At 50.8% G+C, this 26476-nt stretch overlaps 1 protein-coding gene across 8 annotated transcripts in view; it reads left to right on the top strand.

Moving 5' to 3' along the window:
• Nfia (nuclear factor I A) overlaps positions 1 to 26476 on the top strand; it is a 421148-nt gene that overhangs the window by 310733 nt on the left and 83939 nt on the right. For all 8 annotated transcript variants that reach the window (XM_063259700.1, XM_063259705.1, XM_063259699.1 and 5 more), the window contains exon 4: positions 14489 to 14563. In XM_063259700.1, the coding sequence (XP_063115770.1) occupies positions 14489 to 14563 (75 nt within the window). The remainder of the gene's footprint in view (positions 1 to 14488; positions 14564 to 26476) is intronic.

Raw genomic sequence — 26476 nt, 5'->3', positions numbered from 1 at the left:
ATCCTGGCTGCAGGCCTGAGGCATGTCTCAGAAGGGACTTTGAAGGACTCACTGTCAGTACCTGTTGGGTCACTGTCTTCTGAGAAGTCCGTGCTACATGGAGTCAACTTGACCCAGAGTGGGGGTCTTGGCACCTGTTGTAGTCAGGGGTTGTTGTACACAGAGGACAATTACGACCAGGACATGGAGTTTATATTATTATTTTTATAATGGTCACCGGGAGTTAACACAGGAAAATGCAAGAAATCTATCTGCAACACCAAAGACATAGATTATTTAGTCAAGAGCCTAAACTCCACAGCAATGTCCCACATGAGTCCAGATAAAAATCCAGAGCTCAGGACAATGCCTCCACAAGTCCAACTGGAGGTCCAGAGCCCACAAGAAAGACTCACGCCAGTCTCTTTTACGGATCCATGCCAGGAAGACAAGGTCAGCGGTGGAAGCCAGAAAGTCTAGGCCAGCAGGATGAAGGAGCTGTGCTAGTGGGATGAGGGTTCTACACTGGAGCCGAGAAGTCACACTCAAAACAAAGACCAGGGTTATCCTGAAAGGCACCACAGCCATCCTCAGCGACACGGAGATCCTGAGCTCCTCCGACAACAAGCACAGTCGGGTACATGCCAGGAAGCAGCGTGACGAGTTCATCCTGAAGACCAAGCAGCACATGTCTTCCCCTTCGGAGCCAGGAAGCAATGCTCGATGTGAGGACCAAAGCTTCTCCAAGAGAACCAACAGCTCAGACAGCAACTCGTAGGAGAACCCACAATGCCTCCTGAATGCCTCAACCCTCAACACCTCTTTTCTCCACCTATTTATCCTGGCAACTTTCCTCAGGTGGAACATCTTTGCTCAATGCCATGCTGATGTAATCCAGCTGGCATTAAGTTGACCACCAGTTCTTAATCCATAACAGCATCCTTGTGGGGAGCAGGCTGCGTCTGTCTTTGGTCACTGTCCTGGGCACTGTGGGATCTGGCAGCAGTGTCTGCAGCCCTCTATCCTGGGTGCCAGATGCTCCTCAGGCACTCACAGCTGTGATGTCACCAGTGTCACCTGAGGACAAAAACCCCGGCCGTAGAGAGGCTGCGAATGGAAAGACAGGTGGTGCCCTACTGTGGGGCACCAGCACGGTCCTGTCCTGAATGCATGTTCATGGCACAGGGGCAGTGCTGGGAAATGGCCTCTGGAGTGCAGCCTGCCAACTTCCATGCAGGGTCTGCATGTGTCTGTCCCTTCCTTGAGGCAGCAGTGGGGTGAGATGGAGGCTGGGTGTCCCACACATGCCCGGCTCCTCTGGCACCTGGTAGATTGCAGCCATTCATCCTGCAACCCACAGACTGGGCCTTGGTGCTCAGGCTGCCACTCTCTCATATCTCTGGCTGCAGGGTGGCCAGGACGGCTGCTGCATGCCATCTGCCTGCGGGACAACTGTGCTTTCTCATGACCTTACAGATCTGTGACCAGCAGCCCGGCTGGGTCAGCACGGTGCAGATGTCCCGCACACTGATCCTGTGGGGCAAGCTCAGCTGTGACTGCCTGGCTTGGCACACTGCCCTCTGATGCCCTTAGGCCTGTGTGGGGCTGTGGGTAGGCACTTGGATATGGTACTATGCTCCTAGCACTCTCATCACCTCACCCTGGGGCAAGGCCAATGACCACACTGCCATGGCCCTTAGTAGGACTCTGTGGCCAGCACTCTACCCGCCTCCTCTGGGACTTGGGCAGTCACACAGGGCCTCTTGCAGTAAGGGCTGCACTCCTCAGGGTCACATTTCGGTGCCCAACAGCAACAACACAAAGTGGGAAGAAAAGCATACAAACCACAAGACACAGATGTGTCCCCAAGGGCTGCCCTGGGGCATCAGCAGGGTGGCTGGGGGCTCCAGGCAAGCAGGCCAGGCCAAGGTGGAACCGCATCAGGGGAGGCAGGGTGCTCGGGTGGTGTGTCCTGAGAGACCTGGTCTCGGGGTCTTGATGCATGGAGGCAGCCTTCCCCATGGTCAGGGAGGACGTATAGGGGACAGCCCGAGGGCCTCAGCCTCAGTGGGGAGCTGGGCCTCGTGCCCTCCTCTCCTGTAGTTTGCAGAACAGTGGGTCAGTGGGTCAGTGGGTTGGTGGGTTGAGGGTGGGATGTGGGGCCCTGCCTCGAGCTGCATACGCAGGGTAAACTCCTCCTCTGCCCTGCCACACAGGAGGAAGACAGTGGGAATTAACAGCCACACAGACACTGTGAGTGCCTGACTCGGGGTGAGCACTCAGCGTTACAGCTCTCTTTGATTGTGTCCTGTTGGGACCCACAAGAGATCGTCCTGCATTTCTCTCCCTTCACACCCGTGGAGGTCTCTGTTGACCAGGGCCAGCTACGCCACTCCACCAGAGTGCCTTCCTCATGCTCAGCAGAGTCAGCACCCGCACCCCTTGCAAAGCCCTGGCCACCTTGTCCTGTGGTCCTCACAGGGGGCTGCCTTCCTGGGCTTCAGTGACTGGACCCGAAGGGCATGGTTGTGGTGCGTGGGCAGAGCAGGGTCCAGCAGGGAGTGTCAGATTTTACAGGACACAAAGCTGACAGTTGTGTCAGACCCAGATCTGATGCGAAATTAATAATCGCTGAAAATGCTCCTTAATAAAAATACATTCACCTGTGGCTCAAGCCAGCATTACTCCATCAAAGAATGTGTCTGAACTGCGGGAAACATCCAGCCATAGCTTGTAGCCCCTTCAGACTTCAGAGCTGTCTTCACCCCATGGACACACCCTCACCACAAGCTCCCCATGCCTATCTCTCACTGTGACCCTCTGCACTCACACCTGTGCCCTAATCTTGGGAGCAGCTGTCATGTCTGCTGACGCCACCCTGCACAGTGTGCTGCTCTGAGGACTCAGGAATGTTTGAAGGTGGTGGTGATCCCAGGGCTTCCTCACCAGAGTTGATTAAAGCGTGGTGGGATTTGCTCCGAGTGGGCCATCTGTACTCCGTTCAGAAGTTGGCATTGACAGACGTTCAGCGGATGAATAAATTAGGCTGCAGAGAAAACTCTAGGTTTATAGTTAAAGCACCCTAGAACCACAGACCACACTTTGGTTTTCTCTCCAGCCTGCTGACTCGCTTTCAGGGTGTGCTGTAAAACAGGCAGCACTGCTGGTTTCACCGGTGGCCTTCAGAAGAGCAGGTGGTGTAGATTCGTCAGCAGCCGTGTCCCTCCAGGCTTGGTGCTGATGGCAACACTGTCACTCAGAAATGCCTGGGCAGTGATGGGTATTTCAGACGCCCCTGGATGTGTCTCTCTGATAGAGTGCTTTCCTCTGGCTGGCTGCTGAGGGAGTAAGGGAGGTGAAACGCATGCACATACAGGTGCGAGACGTGTGCACATGCGGGGCTGCCTGTCTTCATGACAGTCCCCCACCCCCGGGAGGTTTTGCAGACTTCTTGATGTTGGGGACAGAAGTCAAAGCAAGGCTACATCCTCTCAAAGGACTTGCATGCCTCGGGGGCCCTGGGCAATTGCCCTTGTCTCCTACCTTTGGAAAAACGGCAGGTATTCAATCAAGTATGTGAGTGATTGAAGAAAAGGAAGATCTGGACAAGCCGCCTTGCTTCTGAGCGACCGGCCGAGGCTGAGAAACTCGCTGGAGACCTGGCTGGTGGCACCTGAGGCTTCTGGCTGCTTTGCTTCTTTGCTCACTCATGGGGTGGTGTTGGCGTGCTTTTGACTGCAGGAACTGGGGTCATCCTGACCTTATCCTTCTTTTACCTGTGTCCTGCCGCAGTTAGCAAAGAGCAGATTGCAGTTTTTTCCCCATTTTTTCCATGTGACTCCATTTCCTTGGAGTCCTCTGACTTTTAGGGACCATGATGCAGAGGTGAACAGAGGAGACCCTAAGTGATTTCCCGGCAGCTTATCATCACATGGCTGAGTCTTCTTAGCAGCCCGAAAGAGGCCAGAGGTTTGGTCACCACGTCCGCACAATGTGCAGACCCACTTGTGCCGGTGTTGGGGTGAGCACTCTCCAGGAAGTGAAGAATGTTTGCATCTGAGGAAGGACACAGGGAACTGAGGAGGAAGGGGCACTTTGAGAAACTGTCACTGCTGTCAGCTCCTGAGAGTTTACGCTGTGACTGCAGAGAGCAGTGCAGATGGCCAGAGACAGGCAAGGTGTGAGAAGGGTGCATCTCACATCGCTGCACCCGGGCATGTTCAGGTTGGGAGCTGTGGCTGCTGCCAGCGTAGCCCAGGATGGCGTGGGACCTGAGGCACTTCAGGGGCGGCTCTGCTTGACACAGAGAAAGACTCAGTGCATTTGGAGGCTGGGTGTGTGTATGGGTTCCTGCCTGTGTCACCAAGGGCATCAGTGACCAGAGCCACTTGCCTGCAGCCTGTCCACCACCACCTGCCACAAAGGCCAGGCTCCTGGTGTCAGGAGCCCAGTGAGGTGGCCAGCTCTTCTGAGCAGAGGAGGGAGCACTGAGGGCAGGCCCAGTTCCTTTCTGAACTGGATTTTTCCAGTTCATGACACCAGTAATTGTCTACTTCCTATCCCCTTTTAAACCTTCAGCAGTGTCTTATGTTTATAAACAAGTAGTAGATATTATTTGAAAAATACTGTGAAACAGAATTAGAATTCCAAATATGTGTTTTCTAGAACAGATACATTGTGTTTAGTTGCTCACAAGGATTTTTCAGCAAACCAAGGTCTTTAAAAAAAAAAAAAGTGAGATGGGAGTGTTGGTGGACGGCTGTCATCCCAGCACTTGGGAGTCTGAGGCAGGAGGACTGCTACAAGTCTGAGACCAGCCTGGGCTACAGAGTGATTTCAAAGTCAGCCTGAACTGAATAGCAAAACTGTCTCAAAAAGACAAAAAAAAGAGTGAAGCTTGCAAAATATACAAATAGGTAAAATAGTCATTTTCATTCTCTGTAAAATTTTATCTGCTTTAAGAAAGATTGACCTAAAATCCAGTGTGAAAGTCTCAGCAGCTGTCACCCTTGAGTCCTAATTTAGGGTCAAAATCTGGATCCCCACATCCAGGGTCCCACTTGGCCCTTGCAGATGTTCAGGAGGCCTAGACATCATGAAGCCTTCAGAAGAGTGTCATATTTAAGTTATTTTAGGTTTATAAATATTTTTATAACTATTAGAAATAAATGTGTACACCATATCATATATAAGAATTAGATTACTGTAGTTTGCTCTCAGCTTATTTAAAATAATTTAGAGGCTACATACTATTAATCTCACTTTTTAAAGACAAAAACCTAAGAAATATCAGTGGATTTGTTTTTAGTAGTAAGTTTTGTGTTACTTGTTATAGAAAAAAATTAATTTTTCTCAAAAATTCACTCAAATAAATTGTAATGCTATGACTTACATATGAAAGCTCTATAAGAATCTCTGAGTTAACTTTCCTTTGCAAAAGAACATGGTCATTTTAAATGCTTTTTCTATTAAAAGTCTCTAGATGATTCAAGATTTAAGACATAAGCAACATGTTTTTTATATGTAATAATATCTTTTTTAACACCTTTCTGCTCTGGGTTCTGGTAAGCTTTTTAAGTGTCCTCTATTGCCAACAACCAACATCTAGGAAGGTTCAGCTATTGTCACTTTACAGACAGGAAAAGGGACTCAGGGAATTTAGGGATCTACTGTCTGCAAGACTTCCCTGTCGCCTTTTGTTTTAATGTAAAAGCGCCTTGAAAATAAGATTGGAGCATTTCTGCAAGGGGCCCTGTACTCCAGGAATGGACGGGCAAGCTTACCCTGCTTTATCGTTTACTTGGAGTCGTGGGTTTTTCTTATCACAAACAGCTGAACACTCTGAAAGCATGTGGATAATCGCCTGTTTTATAGTAGGTGTGTAACTTACAGATTAGAAGCTCACTCTGGAGACGGTTGAGAGGAGGCGAAGTGAGCAGCGTCACGCACCCTGTGTGGACGGACGCACAGCTGACATCGCCACTGCAAGCTGACACTTCCAGAAACAGCAAAACACTCACTGCAGCGGAAATTAGGTTGGCCTGCGGGAACCAGAGACCTAGCCTGGGGGACCCTGCCCTTCCCTGCCGAGCTGGAGGACACCTGGGCAGGTCTAGGAGTTTGGCAGAAGCGCCCCTGGAACAGAAGCCAGTGCCCGCCTGTGGAGCTGCTCTGGGAGTGGAACTCCTCCTCAGCGCTCTGCTTACAGAGCTGTGAAACAGCACCAGGGCCATCTCTTCCACCCAGGGGCTTGCTGGCTTTATCACGGTCTAGGGTGGCTTCCGAAGGCTTGGAAGACACCATCACGGGCCTCTGTGAGGCCACACACTTGGCCAGGGCAGTGTCCACCCAGCTCAGGTTTCATTTGTGTAAGGGACAGTCCTGTTGAACGGTGTAGAGATGAGGGTAGTCTTTAGTGAAACCCATGGCCCGGGAGGGAAGGCCCAGTGTGTGGGGAAGCCAGACAGCATGAGTGAGTCGCCAGTCCACCTCCCTTCTGCTCATGTGGTGCTGGGGCTCAGGCAGCAGCAGAGGAGGAAGTCCACCAAGGTTCGTGTGGGTGAGCTGACCATATTGCCGGGCCACAGTGTAGTTCTGATGGCCTGAGCCAAGCAACCTTGTCTTTGGAAGGAAGTAGCTGCTCATCTTTTCTCATACTCTTCTTGAATAAGCTGACGACGTTGGTGGAAGAACAACTCGACATCATATCTACCTTCATATCTCTAAAAAAAGAATAGGAATGAATGGGTCGGAAGAGCTGGTTCATTTCTGTGTCCATTCACCTCACCAGTGCTCAAGATGCATGCTTTCTTTCATGCTGTATTCCTGCTTTCAGCTGATCCTTATTCAGACTGTGTATGTGTGTGTGTGTGTGTGTGTGTGTGTGTGTGTGTGTGTGTGTCTGTCTGTCTGTCTTAGTCTGTCTCTGTGTGTGACAGATGCTTAAATAAAAAGTAAGCACAATAGAGATCATTTGGGAACTCAGCTCAAACCCCTAAAGGAAATGTGTGTGAGGGGTAGTGTGCACAGCAGTCTCTGGTGGGGCAGTGCCCGTCCTTGGCAGGGTGGGAGGGTCGCAGAGTGCCAAGGAGGGAGCAGGTGTGAAAAAGCCCCATGATAGTGTCTCACTGGGAGAGATTTTGAAAAGAAAAAGGGGAGAGGAAGAGCCCCCACCCTTCCACGATCACACTCTATTAAGCCAGGACCAGGAAACAATTTCTAATCAGCCGCTGATCTGGGCAGAGGCTGTGCCCCTTTTGTGCGGGCCTCAGATCTGTGCTCTCCATTCACAGGCGCTCTCTTCCAGCTGTTGTCATTGAAATCCCACATAATCTTCCAGGGTCGGAGGCAGTCACCCATGGCTGCTGCAGTTAAAAGGTTATGCTGATTTCTGTTGTCAAATATTGGCCCCTTTCTCTTCCAATCACTGCCATTCTGCTTCTTTTTAACAAGAAAAGCCCAGCCTAGAATTGCATTACATGACTTTAAAGTCCTGGAAGTGTTCCTCCATTGTGTGGACACGACACGGCCTGTGCAGTGCCATTCATCCTGCGACACCTCCCTGAGAATGCCCCACCTCTGCCGCCCTTGGTGTTTGTGCTGGGCCAGCAGACTCCAGAGTGTTGTGGGCTGCACAGGTCCCCACGTGGCTGCGGTTCCTGCAGAAGTGTGTCATCCTGAATCTCTAATGTGATAAGCAGTGCATATCATAGCACCAGTCACTCGGTGACTGCTTGGTAAGTAGGCGAGTGACTGAAACGTTGACCGCTCCTCGCAGTTTGGTCTAAATATTCACTAGTTGCGTTGTGTATTTGGAAAACTGCATACCTAGATGTATCACTTCAGGCCATTGGTGATTTTCTTTCCATGCTTGGGACACAGCAAAATGTCTAAAACAGCACAAGGCCTGCTCACCCTTTCTGTACTGGGTCCACTGCCCCAGGAGGGTTTGCCATAGGGCACACTCTCAGAAAAGCCGGCTCCACTCAAAGTAGCCCTGAAGAAGGGTGCAGGGTGCCAGGCTGTGGAGGACTTTGCTGTTCTGCATCCGTGAGCCAGGTGGCCCTGGAGTAATCCAGTCTCGTGTCTGTTTTATTTAAGGAAATCAGTTTCTGATGCATTCAGGGACTACATTTCCTTATTTCTTCCCCAGCATGCATAAAGGATTTGTAGCAGAACTTAGGTTACTATAAATCCATTTGCAAATTACCAGTTGTTACTCCAAATTTATAGAAAAGTTTGATTTAGGACCTAAAAATGATAAAGTTGCTTTTAAAAAGAAAGCCCTTTTAGGCCAAAACTAAGTCAATTTAAAAATAACCCTAAATTAATAGTACATTGCAAAGCATCACAATTAATTTGAAAGGACTAAATTTATAAAATATGGAACATCCTATGCTAATTATTGTGGGCTTACTGCTCTTCTGACATGGCGGAAACTTTTCTGTTTTATTTAGGTATATTTTCAGTGATTCCCTCAGTTGAAACTTCTGCTTGTGTGGAGGCTGGTTTGAGCCAGGTGCACTCCCAGAGCACCCTGTCTACCGCAGATCTGACAGACCGTGAGTGCTGAAGGGCCACATGACAGGAACTGCCATGTGGCCGGCCAGGCGTGGGAAGAAGGCCTGTGGGCTGAGGCTAAGAGGACCGGCTCAGCCCACGAAGAGTGCCGAGGCAAGCCAGTATCTTCAGGGCCACGGCTCTGCCAATTCTTCATTCCAAAATCCCTCTTTTTGTAGTAGTGTAAATCTCTAGGTGGCCTTCGGGCCCTTTCCATTTCCGGGTAAGCCCATAAGGTCATGTGGCCAATGTTTGCAAACATATGGGACAGTAAAATGTTTTGTAATTTTTAATTTATTTTATTTATTTTTATTTTAACTGTAGAAATTGGCAAAAAAAATAGTACATGTGATGGATTAAAATGAAATTTACACAATGTATTTATGCAGAGACCTGAATGTACCTCGGTTCAAGTCCTCACTGCCACTCTCTGAGTGACCAGAGGGGAATCACTCACCCCTCTGAGCTTGTGCTTCTCCTTTGTAAAATCACAATGTCCTCACCTATACAGGCAGTGAGAGCAGAGTGGGGGAGAAGGTAGCAACATTGAGCAGATTGTTTTCTTTTTGTGCAGTACTGTGGATTGAGTGCAAAGCTGTTGTACCTGCGAGTTACATCCCAGCCCCTTTTATTTACTTTCTTAGTTTGAAGCTGAGTCTCACCAAGTTGGCCAGGCTGATCTCCAACTTGCAGTCCTCCTGCCTCAGCCTCTCGAGAAGCTGGGATTATAGGTGTGGGTCACGTCACCCAACTGAATAAATGCTGCTATTGATGACAGTACTGCCCAGAGACACTCCTCAGAGGCCTGTCTTGGTCTGGCCACATCCTAGCATAGTCATGCTGGAGGGAGCGGCTGGGGCCAGAATGGTCCAGCCCGCACTGAACACACTGACCTATCTCACAGACCATGCTGCACAGCCCCGCCATGATGTTGCAGCGGGGAGAGGAACGCAGCCGGCTTCTCTGTGCAGAGGAATTCCCACCGAAGAGCAGTGTCCCTGTCAGGGCAGAGGACAGTGCCTAAAGCCACCGAGTGCAGGACTCTCCCAGCCTTAGGGTGTTGATGTTCCTGCTCCTTCTCCAACAGTGAATGCAATCATGTTTTTCACATCTATGCTGCTATGTAGAGTCTTTGATTCTTGTGTGTTTGTGCCTCTGTTCTGGTCTGAGTTGGGTGGAATGTTGAACGGCCTGACCCTGGCAGAACATCCTGGGGGCACGGGCTCATTCGGCATGGATGTGCTATGGAGGTTGGGCGGTCGCACTGGAAGAAGAGTGTGGAAATACGTTATCAGATGCCAGGTTCGAGAGGCTTTAAATGCATACCTAAGGTTTTAAACTTCATTCTCAAGGAACGCCAAGCTGTTGGTGGCTTTCTCAGAGGAAAGCCCTGGACTATCACCCACACTTTCCCTCCTGTGCTAGTGAATTACAGTGGCACCAGACACCTGGGTGACTCGCAGCATTTGTGCATGAGCAGCACAAGTCTGGGGTGGGGAGCAAGATACATCTGTTGGCTCTCATCCCTTTCAGAGTGCCCTGTGCAAAGTGACAGTGGTGCTATGTCCCAACTGTACTGGCCACCCAGGCTGCAGACCTGACCCATAAGTAAAAGGGAAATGTCACAGGCTGTGTTGATTAAGGTAAATACTGAACTAGTCTAGGAAGGAAACAAAATTTCCTCCCCCATGACAGGGAGGGCACTGTAAGGATGGCAGCCCTGGATATACCAACTCCGTGCATCACCTCCCCACCTCGGGTGCTCTCGCCAGGCCTGAGGGCCTTGTGCAAATCTGGCATCCCCCCACCCATGGAAAGATAGATGTTCAGTTCCCCCGTGAAATGAGATTTGGTTCTGATATGATGGCATTTTCCATAATCCTTGCTATTATCATTGAGGTTGGGAGCTGCTTTTCCTCACATCCATGAAAGAATTTAGCTTTTTACATTCCTCCCTCTCACAGAAAGTCTCACCTGTCCCCCCGTCCGTCCCCCCCCCCCCGCCCCAAGTACAACTGACGTCACCGCACGGAAACAATGCTCTAATGGAGAATCCACTGAACAAGACCTCCAGAGATGGAGCCTTTAGCCATTTTATCTAAAGTGAGTGAGGCTGTGCTCATTTCAGCCTCCCATGCAGTTGCCCCTGAACAGCAGTTCAGGATTCAGGAAGAGCTCGAGCGGTCCAGCCCTTCAGCTGCGACAAACCTAGCAAAAGTGTGTGTTTGGTCTTCATTTCTGAGGGGCCCTGCTCCACGTATAAACCTTAGGGCCTTTGGAAATGTTTGATCAGGTTTCAGACTGAGGATCTTTTCACAAGAATAACATCTGAATCCCAAGCTGCTTAAATTTGCCCTTGTAGTTTCTTTTCTATTCTCCTTTTGCTGTAGAAGATAACAAGATTGGTGAAACTTTCCTGCTGGTCCTTTCTGGGATTTGGTGTTACTGAGGCTGGGCACGGGCTTGTGCAGGTGTGCATGGAGTTTCGTCAGCCATGGCACCTCCACACCAACTCTAGGGGTTCGTGTCTCCTTATTACCTGCCTACAGTTTATCGATAGGGTTCCCAGTAATTGGGGAACAAAACCAGCTTCATAGCCACTTAGAGATACATGGGACATTTCATCAGGCCCACGTTAAGAACAGAAGCTAACTAGACACTCTAATAGTTCTGCAGAGATGGCTACGTCAGAACTGGAGAGACAGTGTGTTATACACTTTCCACCCACCTGGAAGAAGCATGAGGATCATTTTTGCAGGGACTTCAATGAGCAAACAGTACTGGCTTCTTGGGGATTTGGTCCCTGATGACAGTTAAATAGCATGGCTCTGGGACTCTGTTTTTCTTTGGTCTTCCAAACTGGAAGGAGACAACAGCAGCTAGGGACTCCTGGCCCCACCATCGTTGTCAGGGAAACCTGCCAAGCCTGCTGGGCCAGAAGCGCATCTCAGCAGGTCTCCTCCACTCTGGTCCGGGTTTCCAGGGAATGTCCAGAGGTTCCTGCTCATGGCTCTCCATGCCAATGGCCTTCTTGCTAGTTAAAGGCCTGCTACTGAACATGGGAGGCAGAAGGACGCATTTGCGTGAATCCTGGTGGGAGCTGGAGCTGGGTTTGTCTGGTTCACGAGGTGCCAGGCTGGGAACTGAATCGGAGCATTGGCTTGGAGGACACAGCCGGGCAGAGGAAAAGCAGCACATGGGTAGAGCTGTGTTCAATGGGACCCGCAGAGGGAGAAGACGGCTGACAGCAGTGACAAAGGTCTCAAATGGTGGGAGGATGGGTGCTGGGCAAGAGAAAGGGGCGTCCCTTCTGTTCCTGCCTGGAGCCCAAGGCCTGGCAGGAACAGAAGGGATGGAAGAGCTGGCGCCAATTAGAGCCATGAGCTCTGACCATGCGGGGACTCAAAGGGTGCCCTGTTCCCTGCTCTACCTCAGTGCCCACTCACCCCTACATCTGGCTCCTCTGCAGAGTGGGCACCCTGAGACGCCCACACTGCTCACCTGCTCTTTTCCTTCGAGTCATGTTTACCATCTATCCTTCCTTAAAAGTTGTTTTGATGTTTTCAGCCCTCTCTATTCCCACACTGTGGCGTCTGCAGGGGGAACTCTGCAGCCTGCTTGATGCCTGGCCCAGGGTGGGTGCCAGTGGATACTGTGGCATGAGTGGGTGCTCAAGTCAGCCCCAGCAGCAGGGTGGGAAGAGGCAGGGGTGTCCAAGGCTGAGATTGAGAATTGGGGGTTGCCAATTGATGGGTCACAGAGGAATTATCAGCCCATCACCAAGACATAGAAATGGAGGATTCAGAGGGGCAAGAATAGGATCCACTTGTAGGTCTGGATCCAAGCAAAAGATAAAGACTGAGGGCCTTTGGTTTATGGATTCATTCATTTATGCATTCCCAGACAACCGCTAACAGCTTTGTCTTACACATTAGAGTGCAGTGGTGGACTGGTCAGCCAGGCCAGTCCTCACAGATAGCACAGTCTAGATTGGTAGCTGACATCACAGACACGGATAAGATGATTTGGGTGTGCAAAGCCCGAACCTAGGGAGCATCAACATTTAAGAGGCAGACAAAAGAAACCAGACATCCGGGAGATCCCCAAATCTTGCATCAAACTCAGCTGAGTCTCTCAAATGTATTTCTTGATTTTTGGTGGCAGGATTAAAGTGCCTGTGTTTATATTCACTCCGTGCAGAAACTCTTGTTAATTCTTCCTTAAAATAAGGGATTTCAAAGATTGGAATGGAAGCAAGTATCAGCCCGTAAATCAAGTGACAAAAAGAGAAAAGCGCAGGAGTGGGAGCCCGGCCGGATTTTCCCGTCCAGCTCTGAGCGCCCTGGCTGTGCGTGCTCTAAGTCCGCTGTCATCTGTGTTGTGGCTGGATTTCCTCTGTGATTATCTGTAGGATAAATATGATCTTACTTGTGTCCCAATAAGAAAGAAATGTTGTGGTCTGTTTTGCCAAAACCTCTTTAGAGAGTTTTTATTTGTTTATTAATTTTTCTACTTCTCAGTTCTCTTAATCCAAGAGATAGCGCCTTAGGCACTTACTGAATAAAAGCAAACTGAATACCTGGGTGTGGGGTTGTTTTGATAGGTGAAGTTTCTTAAGCACATTTAAGTAAAACTTCATCATTGTGTTATAAAGCTGTTAATGATTATGGCATATCCTAAAAATTAGAATGGTTTTATCTAAAATACCAGAGATATATGTTGGATATCAAAGTTAACTGAAATTTTTTCTTTTAAATCTCAGTAAAAATCTTCCTTATCCAAAAATCCATTGTAACCAAAACAAGAATAACTTAATAGTTTCATTAGTAGTCCACCAAAATGTTAGTGATTTTTGCATATGTTTTCATGCATGGTATTTGATAAATATATCAGTACCTATTTAGTACCATATATCAACTTGCTTTCTCCTATAATGTAAAAAATACGGCTTTTATTTTAAAAGTCATTTATCTTTGAAGTGCTAGATACTCAGATTGATCTGTTCTCTTATATTATGTGTCTTAAAGGTTATGTTTCTTATTGCAAAGAAGAGTTACTTTAAAAATCTCGTTAGCTAACAACTTCTCTGAGCCAAAGTTTAAAGCTGGTAGATACTAGTTTCATAGACAGATCCTCAGCTAGAATCTACCTGTTGGCAGACTCATAGAAAACTTTGGAGACAGAAAATTAACGAGCACATGGTAGATTTTGGATTTTTTTGTCATTTGTGTATGTGTCTGAGTATGCCATGAAATTACAATGAGTAATCATTGATAGAGGTCCTATTAATTACCTTAGAGGAAGTTAAGTGTACTCAGAAAAATGAAGTAGGCATCAAATTCATGGATTCCTCAACTCTAAGCTATCAGTTTATATTTTCTCAAAAAAATAATGAACCCAAAATCATTTCTTCTCTAAACATATTTCAGTTTTCATTTGTGCACAGAATAATTTCCTTTTATACTTAATGGAGAAGCTTGCTTTGGCTTTTGCAGCCTCCTCAGATCTCTCCATGTGGTTCTTCTAGAAAGGGAGGGTGACATCTTAGAGTCTTACTTGACTTAAACTCATAACTAACCCTGATCTGACATTACTCAGAGAGTAACGTTCTAGACTGCGGCTGCTCTTTAGCCTCTGACTTTCATCCCGTTGGTTAGGGTCCCAGAGGTCACTTGAGTAACCCCTTCTTTCAAATTACCTTTTGTTTCACATTTCCCAGTGAATTTTTTAAGACCATCTCAAAAGCCACCCTGTTGTGTCATGGCTTGCTGTAGCCTCCAGACTCAAACTCAGAGCCAGCCCTGTTGCCAGATGACTGTGTCCTACCCCAGCCCCCGCCCCCTGAGCAGCCCGGCCTGCCAGCCAAGGGCATCCCCTCATCATCTTGAAACCCCAGAGCCTCAAGGCCCAGCACCCACTCATGGCACTTCTTCTGTTTCTGTCTCCACAGGACATCTGGGCTTCCAGGACAGCTTTGTCACGTCAGGCGTGTTCAGTGTGACTGAGCTGGTACGAGTGTCACAGAGTGAGTACGATTTCATTCCAACTGGTCAGGTGGCCGTGGGCCTGTGTTTGCTTTCCATGTGGGTCACGGGAGGCAGAAAAGCTCCACACCCTTGTCCTGCTGCACTCCAGGAGGATTGTGGGATTCCTGGGAACACGAGGTGGGGAAACTGCGTTTCAACAGACCAAGCTTCTGACCTTTAACAATGGTAATGTACTCAGTGTGAGTGACATGCGCAGTGTGGTCATTACCAGTCTGTCGATAGGACCACAGCCTGCCCAGAAGCTGCTGTCACTGCCTGCTCCAGTGATCAAAGGCCCATTGATTACACTTGTGAGGCCACCATCCACACCATGCAAGAGGAAGTTAGGAGCCTCTGTCTCCCTTCTGTCTGTCTGTCTGTCTGTCTCCCACATATACACAGTTGCCCCTCTAGAGCGCCTCTGTTTTTATTTAAAAGTGTGATGCTCTAGGTCCTAATAGAAAAGGAAAAATAAATACCAAACACTAACATTTTCTCCCCCACACATGCCTCTGAAGTACCAAGCAGGGAATCTTTACATTAGCAAAGTGACTCCTGGGAGCGTGGCCTCTTCTTCCTTCACCCTGCATAGCGGGACTAGTCTTAAGGGCCTTGAAGGTCAGGAAGAGCCCAGGCTGAGGAGAAGCCAGCTGGCCAGGCTCTGAGACTGCTCACTCTGTTAATCTGCTCAGTGAGAAGTCTCCATCTCAGAGAGGGAGTTGAGAGTCACCCAGAGTCACCCTGAGGTCCAGTGCTGGGTCTGCCTTAGGCGTGGCAGAATCCATATGCTCAGGGGAGCTTAGAGAAGTGACTGTGTGAGCGAGCCAAGGGAATCAGTGGGTCAGGATGAGGGTGCTGGGGTTCCCAGTGAGGTACAGAGGAGCCAGGTCCAAGACAGGCCCTGGGAGAAGCAGGCTGCATGGAGGAAGCCTGGACAGGCCACTGCCACTGCCCCCTGGGTGGCCAGAGGGAAGGAGCAGCATTGGGGCAGAACCTGGAGCCCAGTGGCTCTGCCCAGCTGGCCTGAGGTGCCAGTCATTGTTGTACTGCAGGATTTAGAAATTGCCAGCATGCCACAATTTTGTAACTAATGATGGCCTTGACACATTAAACCCTTACCCAGCTCCAATCTTGCCTTAAAGAAAAGGCTAAGCCCCTTTACTCCAAATCCGGTACTCTGGACCAGCAAGGTCCTTAGAAACATGTTGATGGTGCTGCCCGGCGGGCTAGCCAGCGATGTGCCCATGCAGAACAATGGTCACTGGCGCTCAATGGGCACAGCCCACAACAATACTAGGCCATCTGTGCTCTCCTGGGACCGAGGGCGCTGGGCATCTGTGGCCTCCAGTGCAGATGGAGGAGGTTCGCCCTAGCTCGTGTCAGCCAGAATGACCCAAATACTTACCTGCACTTTCCCAGCATGTTTTCTACTCAGCTTTGTTTTTCGTTCTTGAACTTTAGTTCTCCTGCTTTTCGCTGCTGGGTTGGGATCCTGGGCCCCACGCACCTGGGTGGTGCTCACGGCCGGTCCGCAGTCCTGAGTTGAGCAGTTCCAAGGTTGCAGAAGACGCCCACATCCCTTGTCACCCCACAGCTCCTGCTGCTGATTCTGGGGTTGCCCATGCGTCACCAGAGACGAGCCGAGGCACATGGTTACCAACTTGGGCCCACGCTGATGTTAGGGATTGGAGTTCGCACGTGAGCTTTGGTGCCTGTTGTTCCGTGGGTCTCAGCACAAGCATGTCCTGACATACGTGTCTGCTGTCACTACATCCCAGGCCAGCGCGCAGTTCCCAACCTGTAGATGCCAATCACCTGCTCCCATCCCACACAGTCGCCATCCTCCAGGCTGGGCAGCCCTTCCTGCCCGGAGTCCAGGGTCCTCAGTCAGGACAACCTCACTGGAACAGGTTCTTTCTGGGTGTTACTGTTTGACTGCAGAGTTTGATACTGTAAATATTTACTTTCCCCAGGTTTTCAGGCAGTTTCTGATTTTTGGTTTCCTTCCTTTAAATAAAGGGAGAGGTACTGGTCATTGTCCTTGGGAGGGCTCCTGGAGGGACCCTGCTGGGTCCTTGCTTAGTGTGATGTCACCACACATGTGGCCTGGTAGGGAGCACAGGGATAGGGAGCACAGGGAAAATTGACACAAGGGAAGGACCACGGGGTGTCAGCCAGAGAGGCACCGGCTCCTGGAGACCTCTCCCCACCTGTGCTTGGCACCTTTGGGTTTCTCACAGTCCTTGGGCTGGGGAAGGCAGGAAGGGACAGCCCTTGGCAAGGGCCTGACTCATGAATGCCAGAATGTAAGTCTGCTTGCTGCCTTTCCCCACAGGTCAGGGCCTGTGGGGGTCACACTGGGAATTTAGGACTCAGTTCTGAGTGAGGGGAAATACAGGCCTCTGGGGAAGAAGGGAGGGAGGAGAGGACAGGAGGGGAGAGGGAGAAAGGCGGGGAGGGGAAGAAGGGAGGGGAAGGACAGGAGGGGAGGGGAGGGGGGAAGGGAGGGCCTCCTCACACACAGCCTTGGCCACCTGGCCCGAGCTGTCGCAGCACTGCTCCTGTTTCCTATTGGTCAGGCCAGGGTCTCCTCAGAGCCCTGCTTGGCACTCCCACACATTTCCCAGCATCCGCTCTTCTGCCCATTGTCCTCTTCAGCCACCTCTGTCTTGCTAGACAGAGGTGGTATGCAGGTGACTTCACGGCTGGGGCCTGGCTGGCAGCCTTGGCCTCTTTGGGTTGGAAACCACTCTCCACCACATGCTGTTATGGGTCCCAGGAAGCAGCTACAACCCAACGGGAAGGGTCCTAGCTGCTACGTGGCTGCCAAGGGGCCCTAGCCTTGTCCCATGGCCTGGAGCTGTGCTCTGCATGGGAGAGCAGGACCCCAGGACCCCTGGGAGCCAGGTCCCCAATCTGCACCTACACACCCAGAGCTGGCCATTCCACGAGAACCACCAGCCATGGAGGACCAGGCTAGGAGCTCTACGGCAGGCCGGCTGAGAAGAAAGCCTGGCTGAGCGAGCCATGGCTGTGGCCCCACGGAGTCTCTGGTCACGAAACATCTGGGCCAGGCGAAGCCAGGCTCAGGGGCTAATACAGGGGCGTGGCGCTGTGGGTGTTTGGGAGAGGCAGGCCATCTAAGCTGGGCTGTGGCTCCTCCACCTAGGAACAGGGTAGTTGTGCTCATGGGGAAGGTTAGTCTTAAAATTCTTCTGAATGAAGCCAGGCAGTCTTGAGCCTCAACGAAAGAAACAAAAGAATGCTAGTAAGACCCAGCCGAAGACAGCGCGGTGACCTTGCGCGCATCCACTGTCGTCGACTCTGCGGCCGCCCACTCAGGCTGCACTGGCGATCAATATCCTATTAGAGCAGCACAGAAAGTCTCCGCACGCCCCGTGGTTAGCCGTGTTTATAAATGGGGCTCAGTATAATGAGATCTCCATAGCGGTTTTGTGGGTGATTTTAAAATGAGCATCACCCCTTTGGTGTCTGTGGGCCCACGGCGCCTCCTCTGGGACCCAGCCGACAGCAGGGTGGGGTCCCTTTCAAAAATCACAATATCTGCTTCCAGAGCGGCTTGCAAGGGAACTGTTTGGCCACATCATAGAAATGTTGACTGGCCCTGTGTCCCTTCTGCTTCTCCCGTCTGAGCCACCTCACTCTAAAGATGTTATAGCAGTGCCAATGTCTCATTTTCCAGTTGCAGTCACCCCTTCATAAAGAGATGAAATAATGAATATTGTCATCTCTAAGAAAGAAAAACATTGGTCTGGCTGGCTCCGTTTAGCAGATTTCCTCCACTATAATTCAGTAATTGTTCCAAATAAATATTGAAACTGAATTAGTTCAGAAGCATGCTCTGCATGCATATGGAAAGGGATTTTATTCCTTTCCATACCTGGGGTAACTGTCTGGGTAGTAAGCTGGCTGCACTTGGAAAGGACTGGCGTGGCAGAGCTGCTCGCCCCACTCCCAGCCCGAGACACAGCCCCATCCCCCCACCCGCCCCGTGTAACATAGGTCGCTTGGATGAGAGCTGCCCCACTCACCTTCCCGCTAGGCCACCCTGCCTGGGAGATGTGGGATCTTTGCACCCCCACTCAGGGCAGGAGCTAGAGGCCTTGCTGTGTGGCTCACCTGCCATTTATGCTCCGCTTCCCAGACCATGGGTACTGTTCCTCAGGGGTGAACCCTCGCTTCCGGTGACATGCTGGCTTGCTGCCTGCCTTGGATCCTGTGTTCATCTGTCTCTTATCTCCCCGTGGAAGTCTTTGGTTTGCTTTCTGCCTATAATGTGTGAATTCATAAGCAAGAGGCAGCTTGGTGCCTGCAGTCATTCAGGGTGGAAGGCTGGGAGTTGAGCTTTACCTCTGGGTAACTCCCGACTGGGCAGTGTCTGACCAGTATCACCTTTAGCTTACATTTGTTTAATCAAAAGATATAAAGTCCCTACCAGGGCTGAATGCTAGTGCTGAAAGAGAAATGGCCTTTGGGCGTGGCACATGGACTGAGAGACTCTGCTCAGCTCCAGTGGCCACTCTGACCGTCCCTGCACAGGGCCTCAGTCCTCCTCTCTGTGCTCAGAGCTGACCCTGGCACTGACCACAGTTAGCGGGTTTATTAGAGAACAGCTCTATATGTTTAAATAAGGATCAGGCAGTTTTGGAATCACGTCTCATAATTGATTTATTAGAATGTTACAGTGACCCCTGCAGAGTTAATGATTCTGATTCTGCAAAGATGCCAATCCTCAGCTCTCCTTCCTCTGCTTCAGAAAGCTAGGAATTGTGATTCCTCACAGTTTTACCCAAAGTTTGTTTCTACATTATTCTCAAAACTGCTTTCCTGAAACTGCAGATGTTCGTATCTAGTAAGTAAAAGACATTTTTGTGTGTTTCAAAAGCTGGGACAATCCTTTGTACCCCACAGTAAAGCCACAAAGATGGTTGAGCTTTGGGTGGGACATATCATCCTAGGTGATTTCGGATAGGACAGGGGTGCAGAGGGAGGATGTGGAATATCGGTGTCTGGGTTGAGAGTAGTGGAGGCTTTGCGTTGTCAAACACTGGGACTGAACTAATCCAGTAAGTGATTAATAGGAGTACACATAACACCCAGGATTCTTCAGTAAATGGAAGAGGAAAATGGTCAACATGAAAATATCAAGACATCTGTGCCAGCGTGGTGCTGGGAAGAGACTGGATGCAGCCTGAGTTCCCCATGGCTGGGGCCAGGCTGTCCAGCATCCCTTGGAAGGGCCAGGCAGAATTCCTCACTGTTTATAGACCAGCATAGTAGAAAGGCTGGGCCGCCCAGCCTGTCTCCATCAGGGAAGACTGCTCCTCAGCTGAGGCTGTGTCACGTCCTGAGCGGTACCACATCTGACCTCAGCTGAAAGCCTAAGATGCAAAAATCAATTCCAGTCCCCAGGGCTGAAGCCACTGATGCAGGAGATCAGTCAGCCCTGCCCGTGCTCCTCCCACACTGTTGGACTAGGAGCCAGGGCCTCTCCACAGACCAGCATAGCCAGGAAAGCGAGAGGGCAAAGGGATATGGAGGCTTCGCCCTTGGGTGCAGAGTGGTCACTGTCTTCTATTTGCATCTCTCAGATTCCTCTCCCTCGAATCTCAGAGAGGACGGAGAGGTCGCAAGTGTGGAAATCTAGGCGACACCTCCCTTCAGAGTTTGGATGTCTGGGCCTGATGGCACTCGAAGTCCTCACAGCTGGTTTCCCCTTCTGTAAATGAGAGCAACTCAGATGCATATCCCATGGACAGTATTGCCCAAGTGTGTGGGGAACTCAGGTGGAGCATGTGGTTTTAGTTCAGCACAGTGCCTACCTCTGCACATGTAATGCATGAACTGCCCCATGCCATGTGCTGGGAGGCACGCCTGCCTCTGCAGGGCACATGTCTAAGTTTCTCAGGGTCACGGCCAAACTTGCTGCTGGAGAGGAAGCGCCTAGATATCATCATTCACAGATCCAACCGACAGTCACCATCTGTTGTAGATAAGCCAGCTTCATAGTTCAGAATGAGGTGGGAGAAGGTATCAATGATTTACTCTTATTTTAATAAAATGAAAACATTTTCCCTAAAATAAAAATTCTTTTACCTACCCCTTCCTACCCACTGTCTCTGTCTGTCTCTGTCTGTCTCTCTTTTGAACTTGTGCCTGGGAGTCATGATTTTGTCAGCAGCTGCCTTCCATGGAGTTAAAAACACTCTGCTGGGTTTGGTACCTAACGCCACATTTCATGAAGAGCATGACTCAAACCTTCTAATAGCAGGCAAGCTCCTTTTCACATCAAGGGAGATCCATGTTCTAGTTCAGTGCTTTTCTTTTATGTTCCTGTTGGGAACACTGTTCTCCCATCACGCATTTGGTCAGAGCTTTCAGAAGGCAAGGTTGGAATCAGGAGCTCGGCTCTGGTTTACAGACCAGAAATCTGCTTGGGCAGGAGTTACAGGAGCTTGTGCTGCAGACGCTGCAGAGAAAGTACCTTTATGATTGATTCCACTCAAGTCGGGCTGACTGCAGTGTCGTCATTTTTCCAGGCCCTGGCTGCCCACACTGCCCACACTGCAGCAGGCTCAATCCACAGGGTGTCTGAATTATGGCAGGCTCTGTCTGCTACCTCTTTCACAAATTACTTGCACTAGTTTCTTTTTCCATGCAAATTCACCAGTTTTACAACCCTTGCTCATAGCCACAGTCAGGAAACTCTGGCAGAGTGCACAAATTGATAAAATGAGTTAATTTTACTATACTTATGTGTTTTTTACCTTCTAAAAGCCAACTCTCATAGGCAGTGCCCAGGAAGCATGTCACAGTAAAAAGGAAGATAACAAAGGAGTTTGATTTTCTTGCCATAAATTACTTTCCAAGTTAATTCCTTTTAATGATGATTCCAGATTTGCCTGAGTTTTCACAGCATTGTGCGTTTTACAACTGTGCCTTTGGTAGAAGAGGAAAAAGTATTTTCCCATGTTCGTTCTTTTTGTGCCAGTGACATGGACTTTCTTACAAGATCTCTGCCTCTGGAATGCAAAGCAACACTAATTGTTCTGGTGCAGGAGCTGCCAGCTGGGCCGGGTTTCCTCCCCGCCTGCTCCAGGCACCAGTTCCCAAGATCTGCATGAGGACAGGGTCCTGCGCTCTGAAGGAAACACAGCCAGGTCTCTGGGGCTGCTTTATAAAGGTAGCAGTGCGTGCTGAGCCCCATCTGACTCTGGGGGCTCTGTGACCGGCATTCCTCCTTCTTGGGTGCTCATGTGGACCAAAAGAGCCCCATTGTTGAGCTCTGGTGTGGAAGCCCCATGCGGGACACCGCCTGCCTGCGTGGATGAGTCTCCTCTGGAACCAGCCAAGTGAGCACATGCCTCGGACCCAAGGCAGAACAGCAAGAAGGTCTCTCAGACCTTGTGCATTCACAGTGGGCCAGACACTCCGCTCAGCTGGTCACATGTCCAATAATTCCTGTCACACAAGTGTGCCCTCAGCACTGTCATGGCCCAAACAAGGAGCTTGGAAATCGGAATGGAATTTGTTTCTTCCCATCGTCCTCTCTTCCCAGCAGTGAGAGCTGAACAGATCTCCTCTGGCAGGTGGCAGCAGTTCAATAACCATAGCCTTTTCCAGCTCCTGAAGCGCGCAGATGAGGGTCATTAAGAGGGTTGGCGGCTGGAGCAGCCCCTTCTTCCAGTAGCCCGCATTACTATAATGATTCCTTAATAGCAAACCATTTATTAAGGAGTGACACAGAGTATATTCTACTCATGACAGGAAAGAGTGGGGCTGTGTGACTTAGAAATAACATCTGAAGACAGTTTCCAGAAGTTAATCTTGGAGCGGACATGGGGACCCATGCCTGTCATCCCAGCACTCGGAGTTTGAGAACGACCTGGGTATAAAGTGAGTTTAAGGCCAGCCTGAACCACATAATGAGACCCTGTCTCCAAAAGACAAAAAAAAAAAAAAATTAACCTTGGAGACAGGTCTGTAGGGAACCTGACACCCGACTGGAGCAGCCACTGCGTGGCTGAGACGGTGCACAGCTGCCACGTCTTCCACTGTGTAGGGTTCTAGGTTTCCTTTATGTGGTTCAGAGTTCTGGGCCAGGAAGAGAATGACACGCCCTTGACTCAGCTGTGGATGCAGAGCTGCAGGCTGAGCTGTCACGTAACTGTCACCAGGAGACTGACCTCTGCCCCTTGACCTGGGAGATGCAAGTGGCCTCTCTGTGCCACAGACCCTTCCCCATGGTGTTCTGAGGACCAAGTGAGATGATGTCCATGGCTGTCCAGGGCTGTCATCTGGCACCTGCCTGAGGTGGTGGCAGTGGCACCTTCCACACTGTCCTTGTCGTTGTGAGAACATGAAGCTAAGCATCTCTGTGTCATGCCCGGTTCCAGGCTCATGCAGGCCCCAGACATTTTCACCCAGCTTTGGCAGCTCCCTCCTACTGGGGAGGAAATGTCACCGGTGGGACAATCAAAGATCTGCAAGCCCAGGGCCACCAGCCAGAGAACAGGACAGATCACAGGGTGGGAGCGGGAAGTCCTATCCTCCTCTGCACCATGCTGGGCGGGCAGGGGCTGTGCACTCTCTGGTGTCACCACAGAGTGAGTGCTCATCCCCGACCAAGGTGGCCTTGGAGAAGTCACCTCACTCCTGAGACGGCAGTTCATTCCCTCATTTGTAAAAGCGGCTTAAACCCATTCCTACCTAACGTGCACTGTCACACACGCCTCACTGACCATGCTCTTGCTAGCAGCGAGCGCCACTTACTGCTTTATGTCCTCTCACAGTGCACAGTTGGCTTGCCCAAGTCCGAGGCCCCTGGTCCAAAATTTGTTCCCTGTCTTGACAGCATAGTGCCAACAGCTCGGCATAGGCCCAGGTTCCTGCTCTCCAGGTCACTCTGGCCCCCATCCCCACACTGATGCCATGTCTCTTGCCTCTGAGCCTGCACATCGTCACAGGCTGGGCAGAGGCACCACTATCCCCATTTGCCTCCTCCTGACCTTTCGGAGGGCAGTTGTGTGGTGTGTTCAGGCCTTGCATCGGTGTCCATTCAGGGAACAGAGACTCTGTGCTTTTTATCATCCCAAGTTTAACACAAATTCCATGTAGTCACTAAGGTACCAGGTAAAGGCACAGACAGCCTTTGAATTATAACATTTAACTCTTATGTGCCTTCCCATAACCAAGGACAAGTTATTCAATCTCAAGCTTCGTTTTTCTCACCTAGAAAATGTGCTTTCCTGAAATGGTTGTTTGGAGGATTCAGTTTGGCACAGTAAACAAAATGCCTATCGAAATTTGGCTTTCAGGGCCATGGGAAGAGCCTGCCTGCAGCCCCAGCTTCGTCGTTCCCTGCCACAGGCACCTGTCCTTGCATTGAAGTCTGCAGGTGTCCAGACAGCCCCTCCCGCAGGCGCTGGGCTTTTCCTGGCCAACGATGGTCATGACTCTGTCAGGTTCCACCTGAAAGCCTACCCTGCAGGGCACATGGGCTCTGAAGAGCAGATCTGAGGGCGCCAGGCCAGGCCCAGGCTGAGCCTCTTCAGGATCCTTGAATCCAGGTTGGAAGCCAGAGACTCAGTCTTATTGCAGAAACGTTGGGACGATGTAAAGTCTACCCGCTCCAGTGATGGGTATGCAAGGCACCTGGGTGGAGGCACCAGCTGCTCTGTGCCTCAGCGGGTATCATGGGTCTCATGGGCAGACTCGGAGGCCTGGCCAGGACATGGATGAGGCCACTCCTGCAGGCAACACATCCTGCCTGCACGTGTGTTCTCCCTCCTTTGGCTCTGTCTCCTTGACAGCTGAGGAGCACCCTCGAGGGAAAGCTCCTAGATGGATCATGTAGTGACAGAGGACTCAGGGGGGTCACCCTGCTCTGTGCCTTCCAGGAACTGGAGGACCCTGCTGCTTTCTCTCCCCTCCCTCAAGGCCACCTGGGAAGAAAACCCATGAAGACTGTAGACACTGATGGCTGGCCAGCTTGTTATAGTCCATGACCTCCGGCTGAGGACAAGCATGACCCGTAGCCCAAGACTTGTCCTGCAAAGATAGTGAGTGACCTGCATGGCATTTGAGCCTCATAGCTCCCAGCCTGTGTCACACAGAAAGTCTCATGAGCTACAAGAAGAGATCGTGCAAATCTGCCTCCCACCTGACACCTGGGTTGGAGAGATGCGGCGTCCTTGCTGCCAGCCGTGTTCACGGGTGTCGCCAGGTCAGTCTGTGCGACACGCATGCAGCCCCTGCTTCTAGGACAGCCTGAGGTGGAGAGAGGCACCGGAACTTTGAACACTACATTCCCGAGAGCTCCATGTCTTTCATCGTTTCGCAAGTCTTCACATTCATCAGACAGCTCAGTTTATCCCTAGAAGTTGCCGTGCCCTGTGTCCCCCTTCCTGCCCACACTGACCCCAGGCTCCTCGCCCCAGTGTCCTCCTTTCTGCTCCCTGCATTCACCACCCCAGCAGCTGTGCTCTTCGGTTTCACTGATTCTGCCTTCACCAACTCCAGCACACCCTCCCCACACCCGCCCCTGACATGATCTCTAGAGATGGCTGACAGGGCCGTGCGTGTGGTCCCCTCTGGCTGGTGTGGGACCCCCTCTGGATGTCAGGTTTGGGGTGATGCCTGCTGCATATCCCTCATCTCACCGAGAGTGAGGCATGGTGTGGGCTTGGATCCACATCATTCTGTCTGCCAGGTCCACAGCCACCCAACCTTCTCCACAGAGTGACATCACCTGGGGGAAAGGGGTGCAGCCAAGCCTGCTCCACCCTCAGGCTCCACTCCTGTCAGCAGCCTCCAGCCCTGCCCTCAGCTTTGCCACCTCCTGGTCCAGCATCCCAGTTGGGACCTCACACTAGGATGGCAAAGGGGACCTTTAGGCTTTCAGTGATGACAGACAGATAGCTGCCACCACTGCAGGCTGTGTGGGCACTGCGTCTATGCCAGGTTCCACCCTGGCCTGGCCTTCAGTTCCTGACCAAGTGTTTTCTCTGAAGTGGGTGAGGAGACTGCATTTCGTGGCTGTGCTGTGCCAACAGTGCTGGCCCCAAGAATCCTGTGGAATGGAAATCCCCGGTCAGTCCTATTCTGGTCCCGGCCTTTCCTTCTGAGAGATGTGAGCTTGTTCTGAACCTGCTCATGCATCGAAATGTATGGACTGTGTGTGCTGAAGGCTCTGGTCTGTCCAGTGTACGATACTGTATCCATCTACTGTGCTGCTGTCAGAGCACCTTTCAGAGAACTAGTCACACTGTTGTAATGCCATTACTTTTACAGACTTCTGTAAGATCGGTAGGTGTGGTGGCTCATTCAGAAATGACCGCAGCACCTTTGTAGACAGGCTTTTGGAGGCTTAGGACACAAAGTACAGGAAATTGCAGCTCACAGTCAGCTCTAAAAGCACTATTACCAGCTTGGGACTGAAGGCGGGGCATGTGTCTGCTGAGTTCGTGTGCAGCAGTGGTCAGTGCATGGGTGGGCCAGCAATCCAGGACAGTTTGTCTACAAAAGTGTGGGTTCAGGGCCATAAGTGACAGCTTATAAAGTGAGCTTATAAGTGAAGCAGCAAGTGAAACGAGACGGCACCCCTTGGGGGGCCCCTTGTGGGGGCTTGGAGGAGGAGTACCCCACATCAGAATTCAGAGCAGAGCCCTAAAACACAGGTGACGAGGAGCTGCTGAGACCCGGCAGTCACAGTGTCCAGGAAGCGCTCTGGCTGGTCCCTGGGGAGGGCTGAGCCCAAAGCAGGCAAGGCATTAGTTCAGGCTGGAGGATGCTGTAAACCCGCAGTAGCTTACGATTAGCAAGGTAAGGGGAGGAGAGGGCTGGAGAGAACCGCGCCTCGGGTGGAGGCTGTTGTCACCGCCTACCTCCCT

The sequence above is a fragment of the Cavia porcellus genome, unplaced genomic scaffold, assembly GCF_034190915.1.
Source record: "Cavia porcellus strain 051 isolate PalLab524CR breed Dunkin Hartley unplaced genomic scaffold, mCavPor4.1 scaffold_1, whole genome shotgun sequence".
Lineage (NCBI taxonomy): Eukaryota > Metazoa > Chordata > Mammalia > Rodentia > Caviidae > Cavia > Cavia porcellus.
The sequence above is the reverse complement of the archived record's forward strand: the minus strand, read 5'-3'. Positions and strand labels throughout refer to the sequence as shown.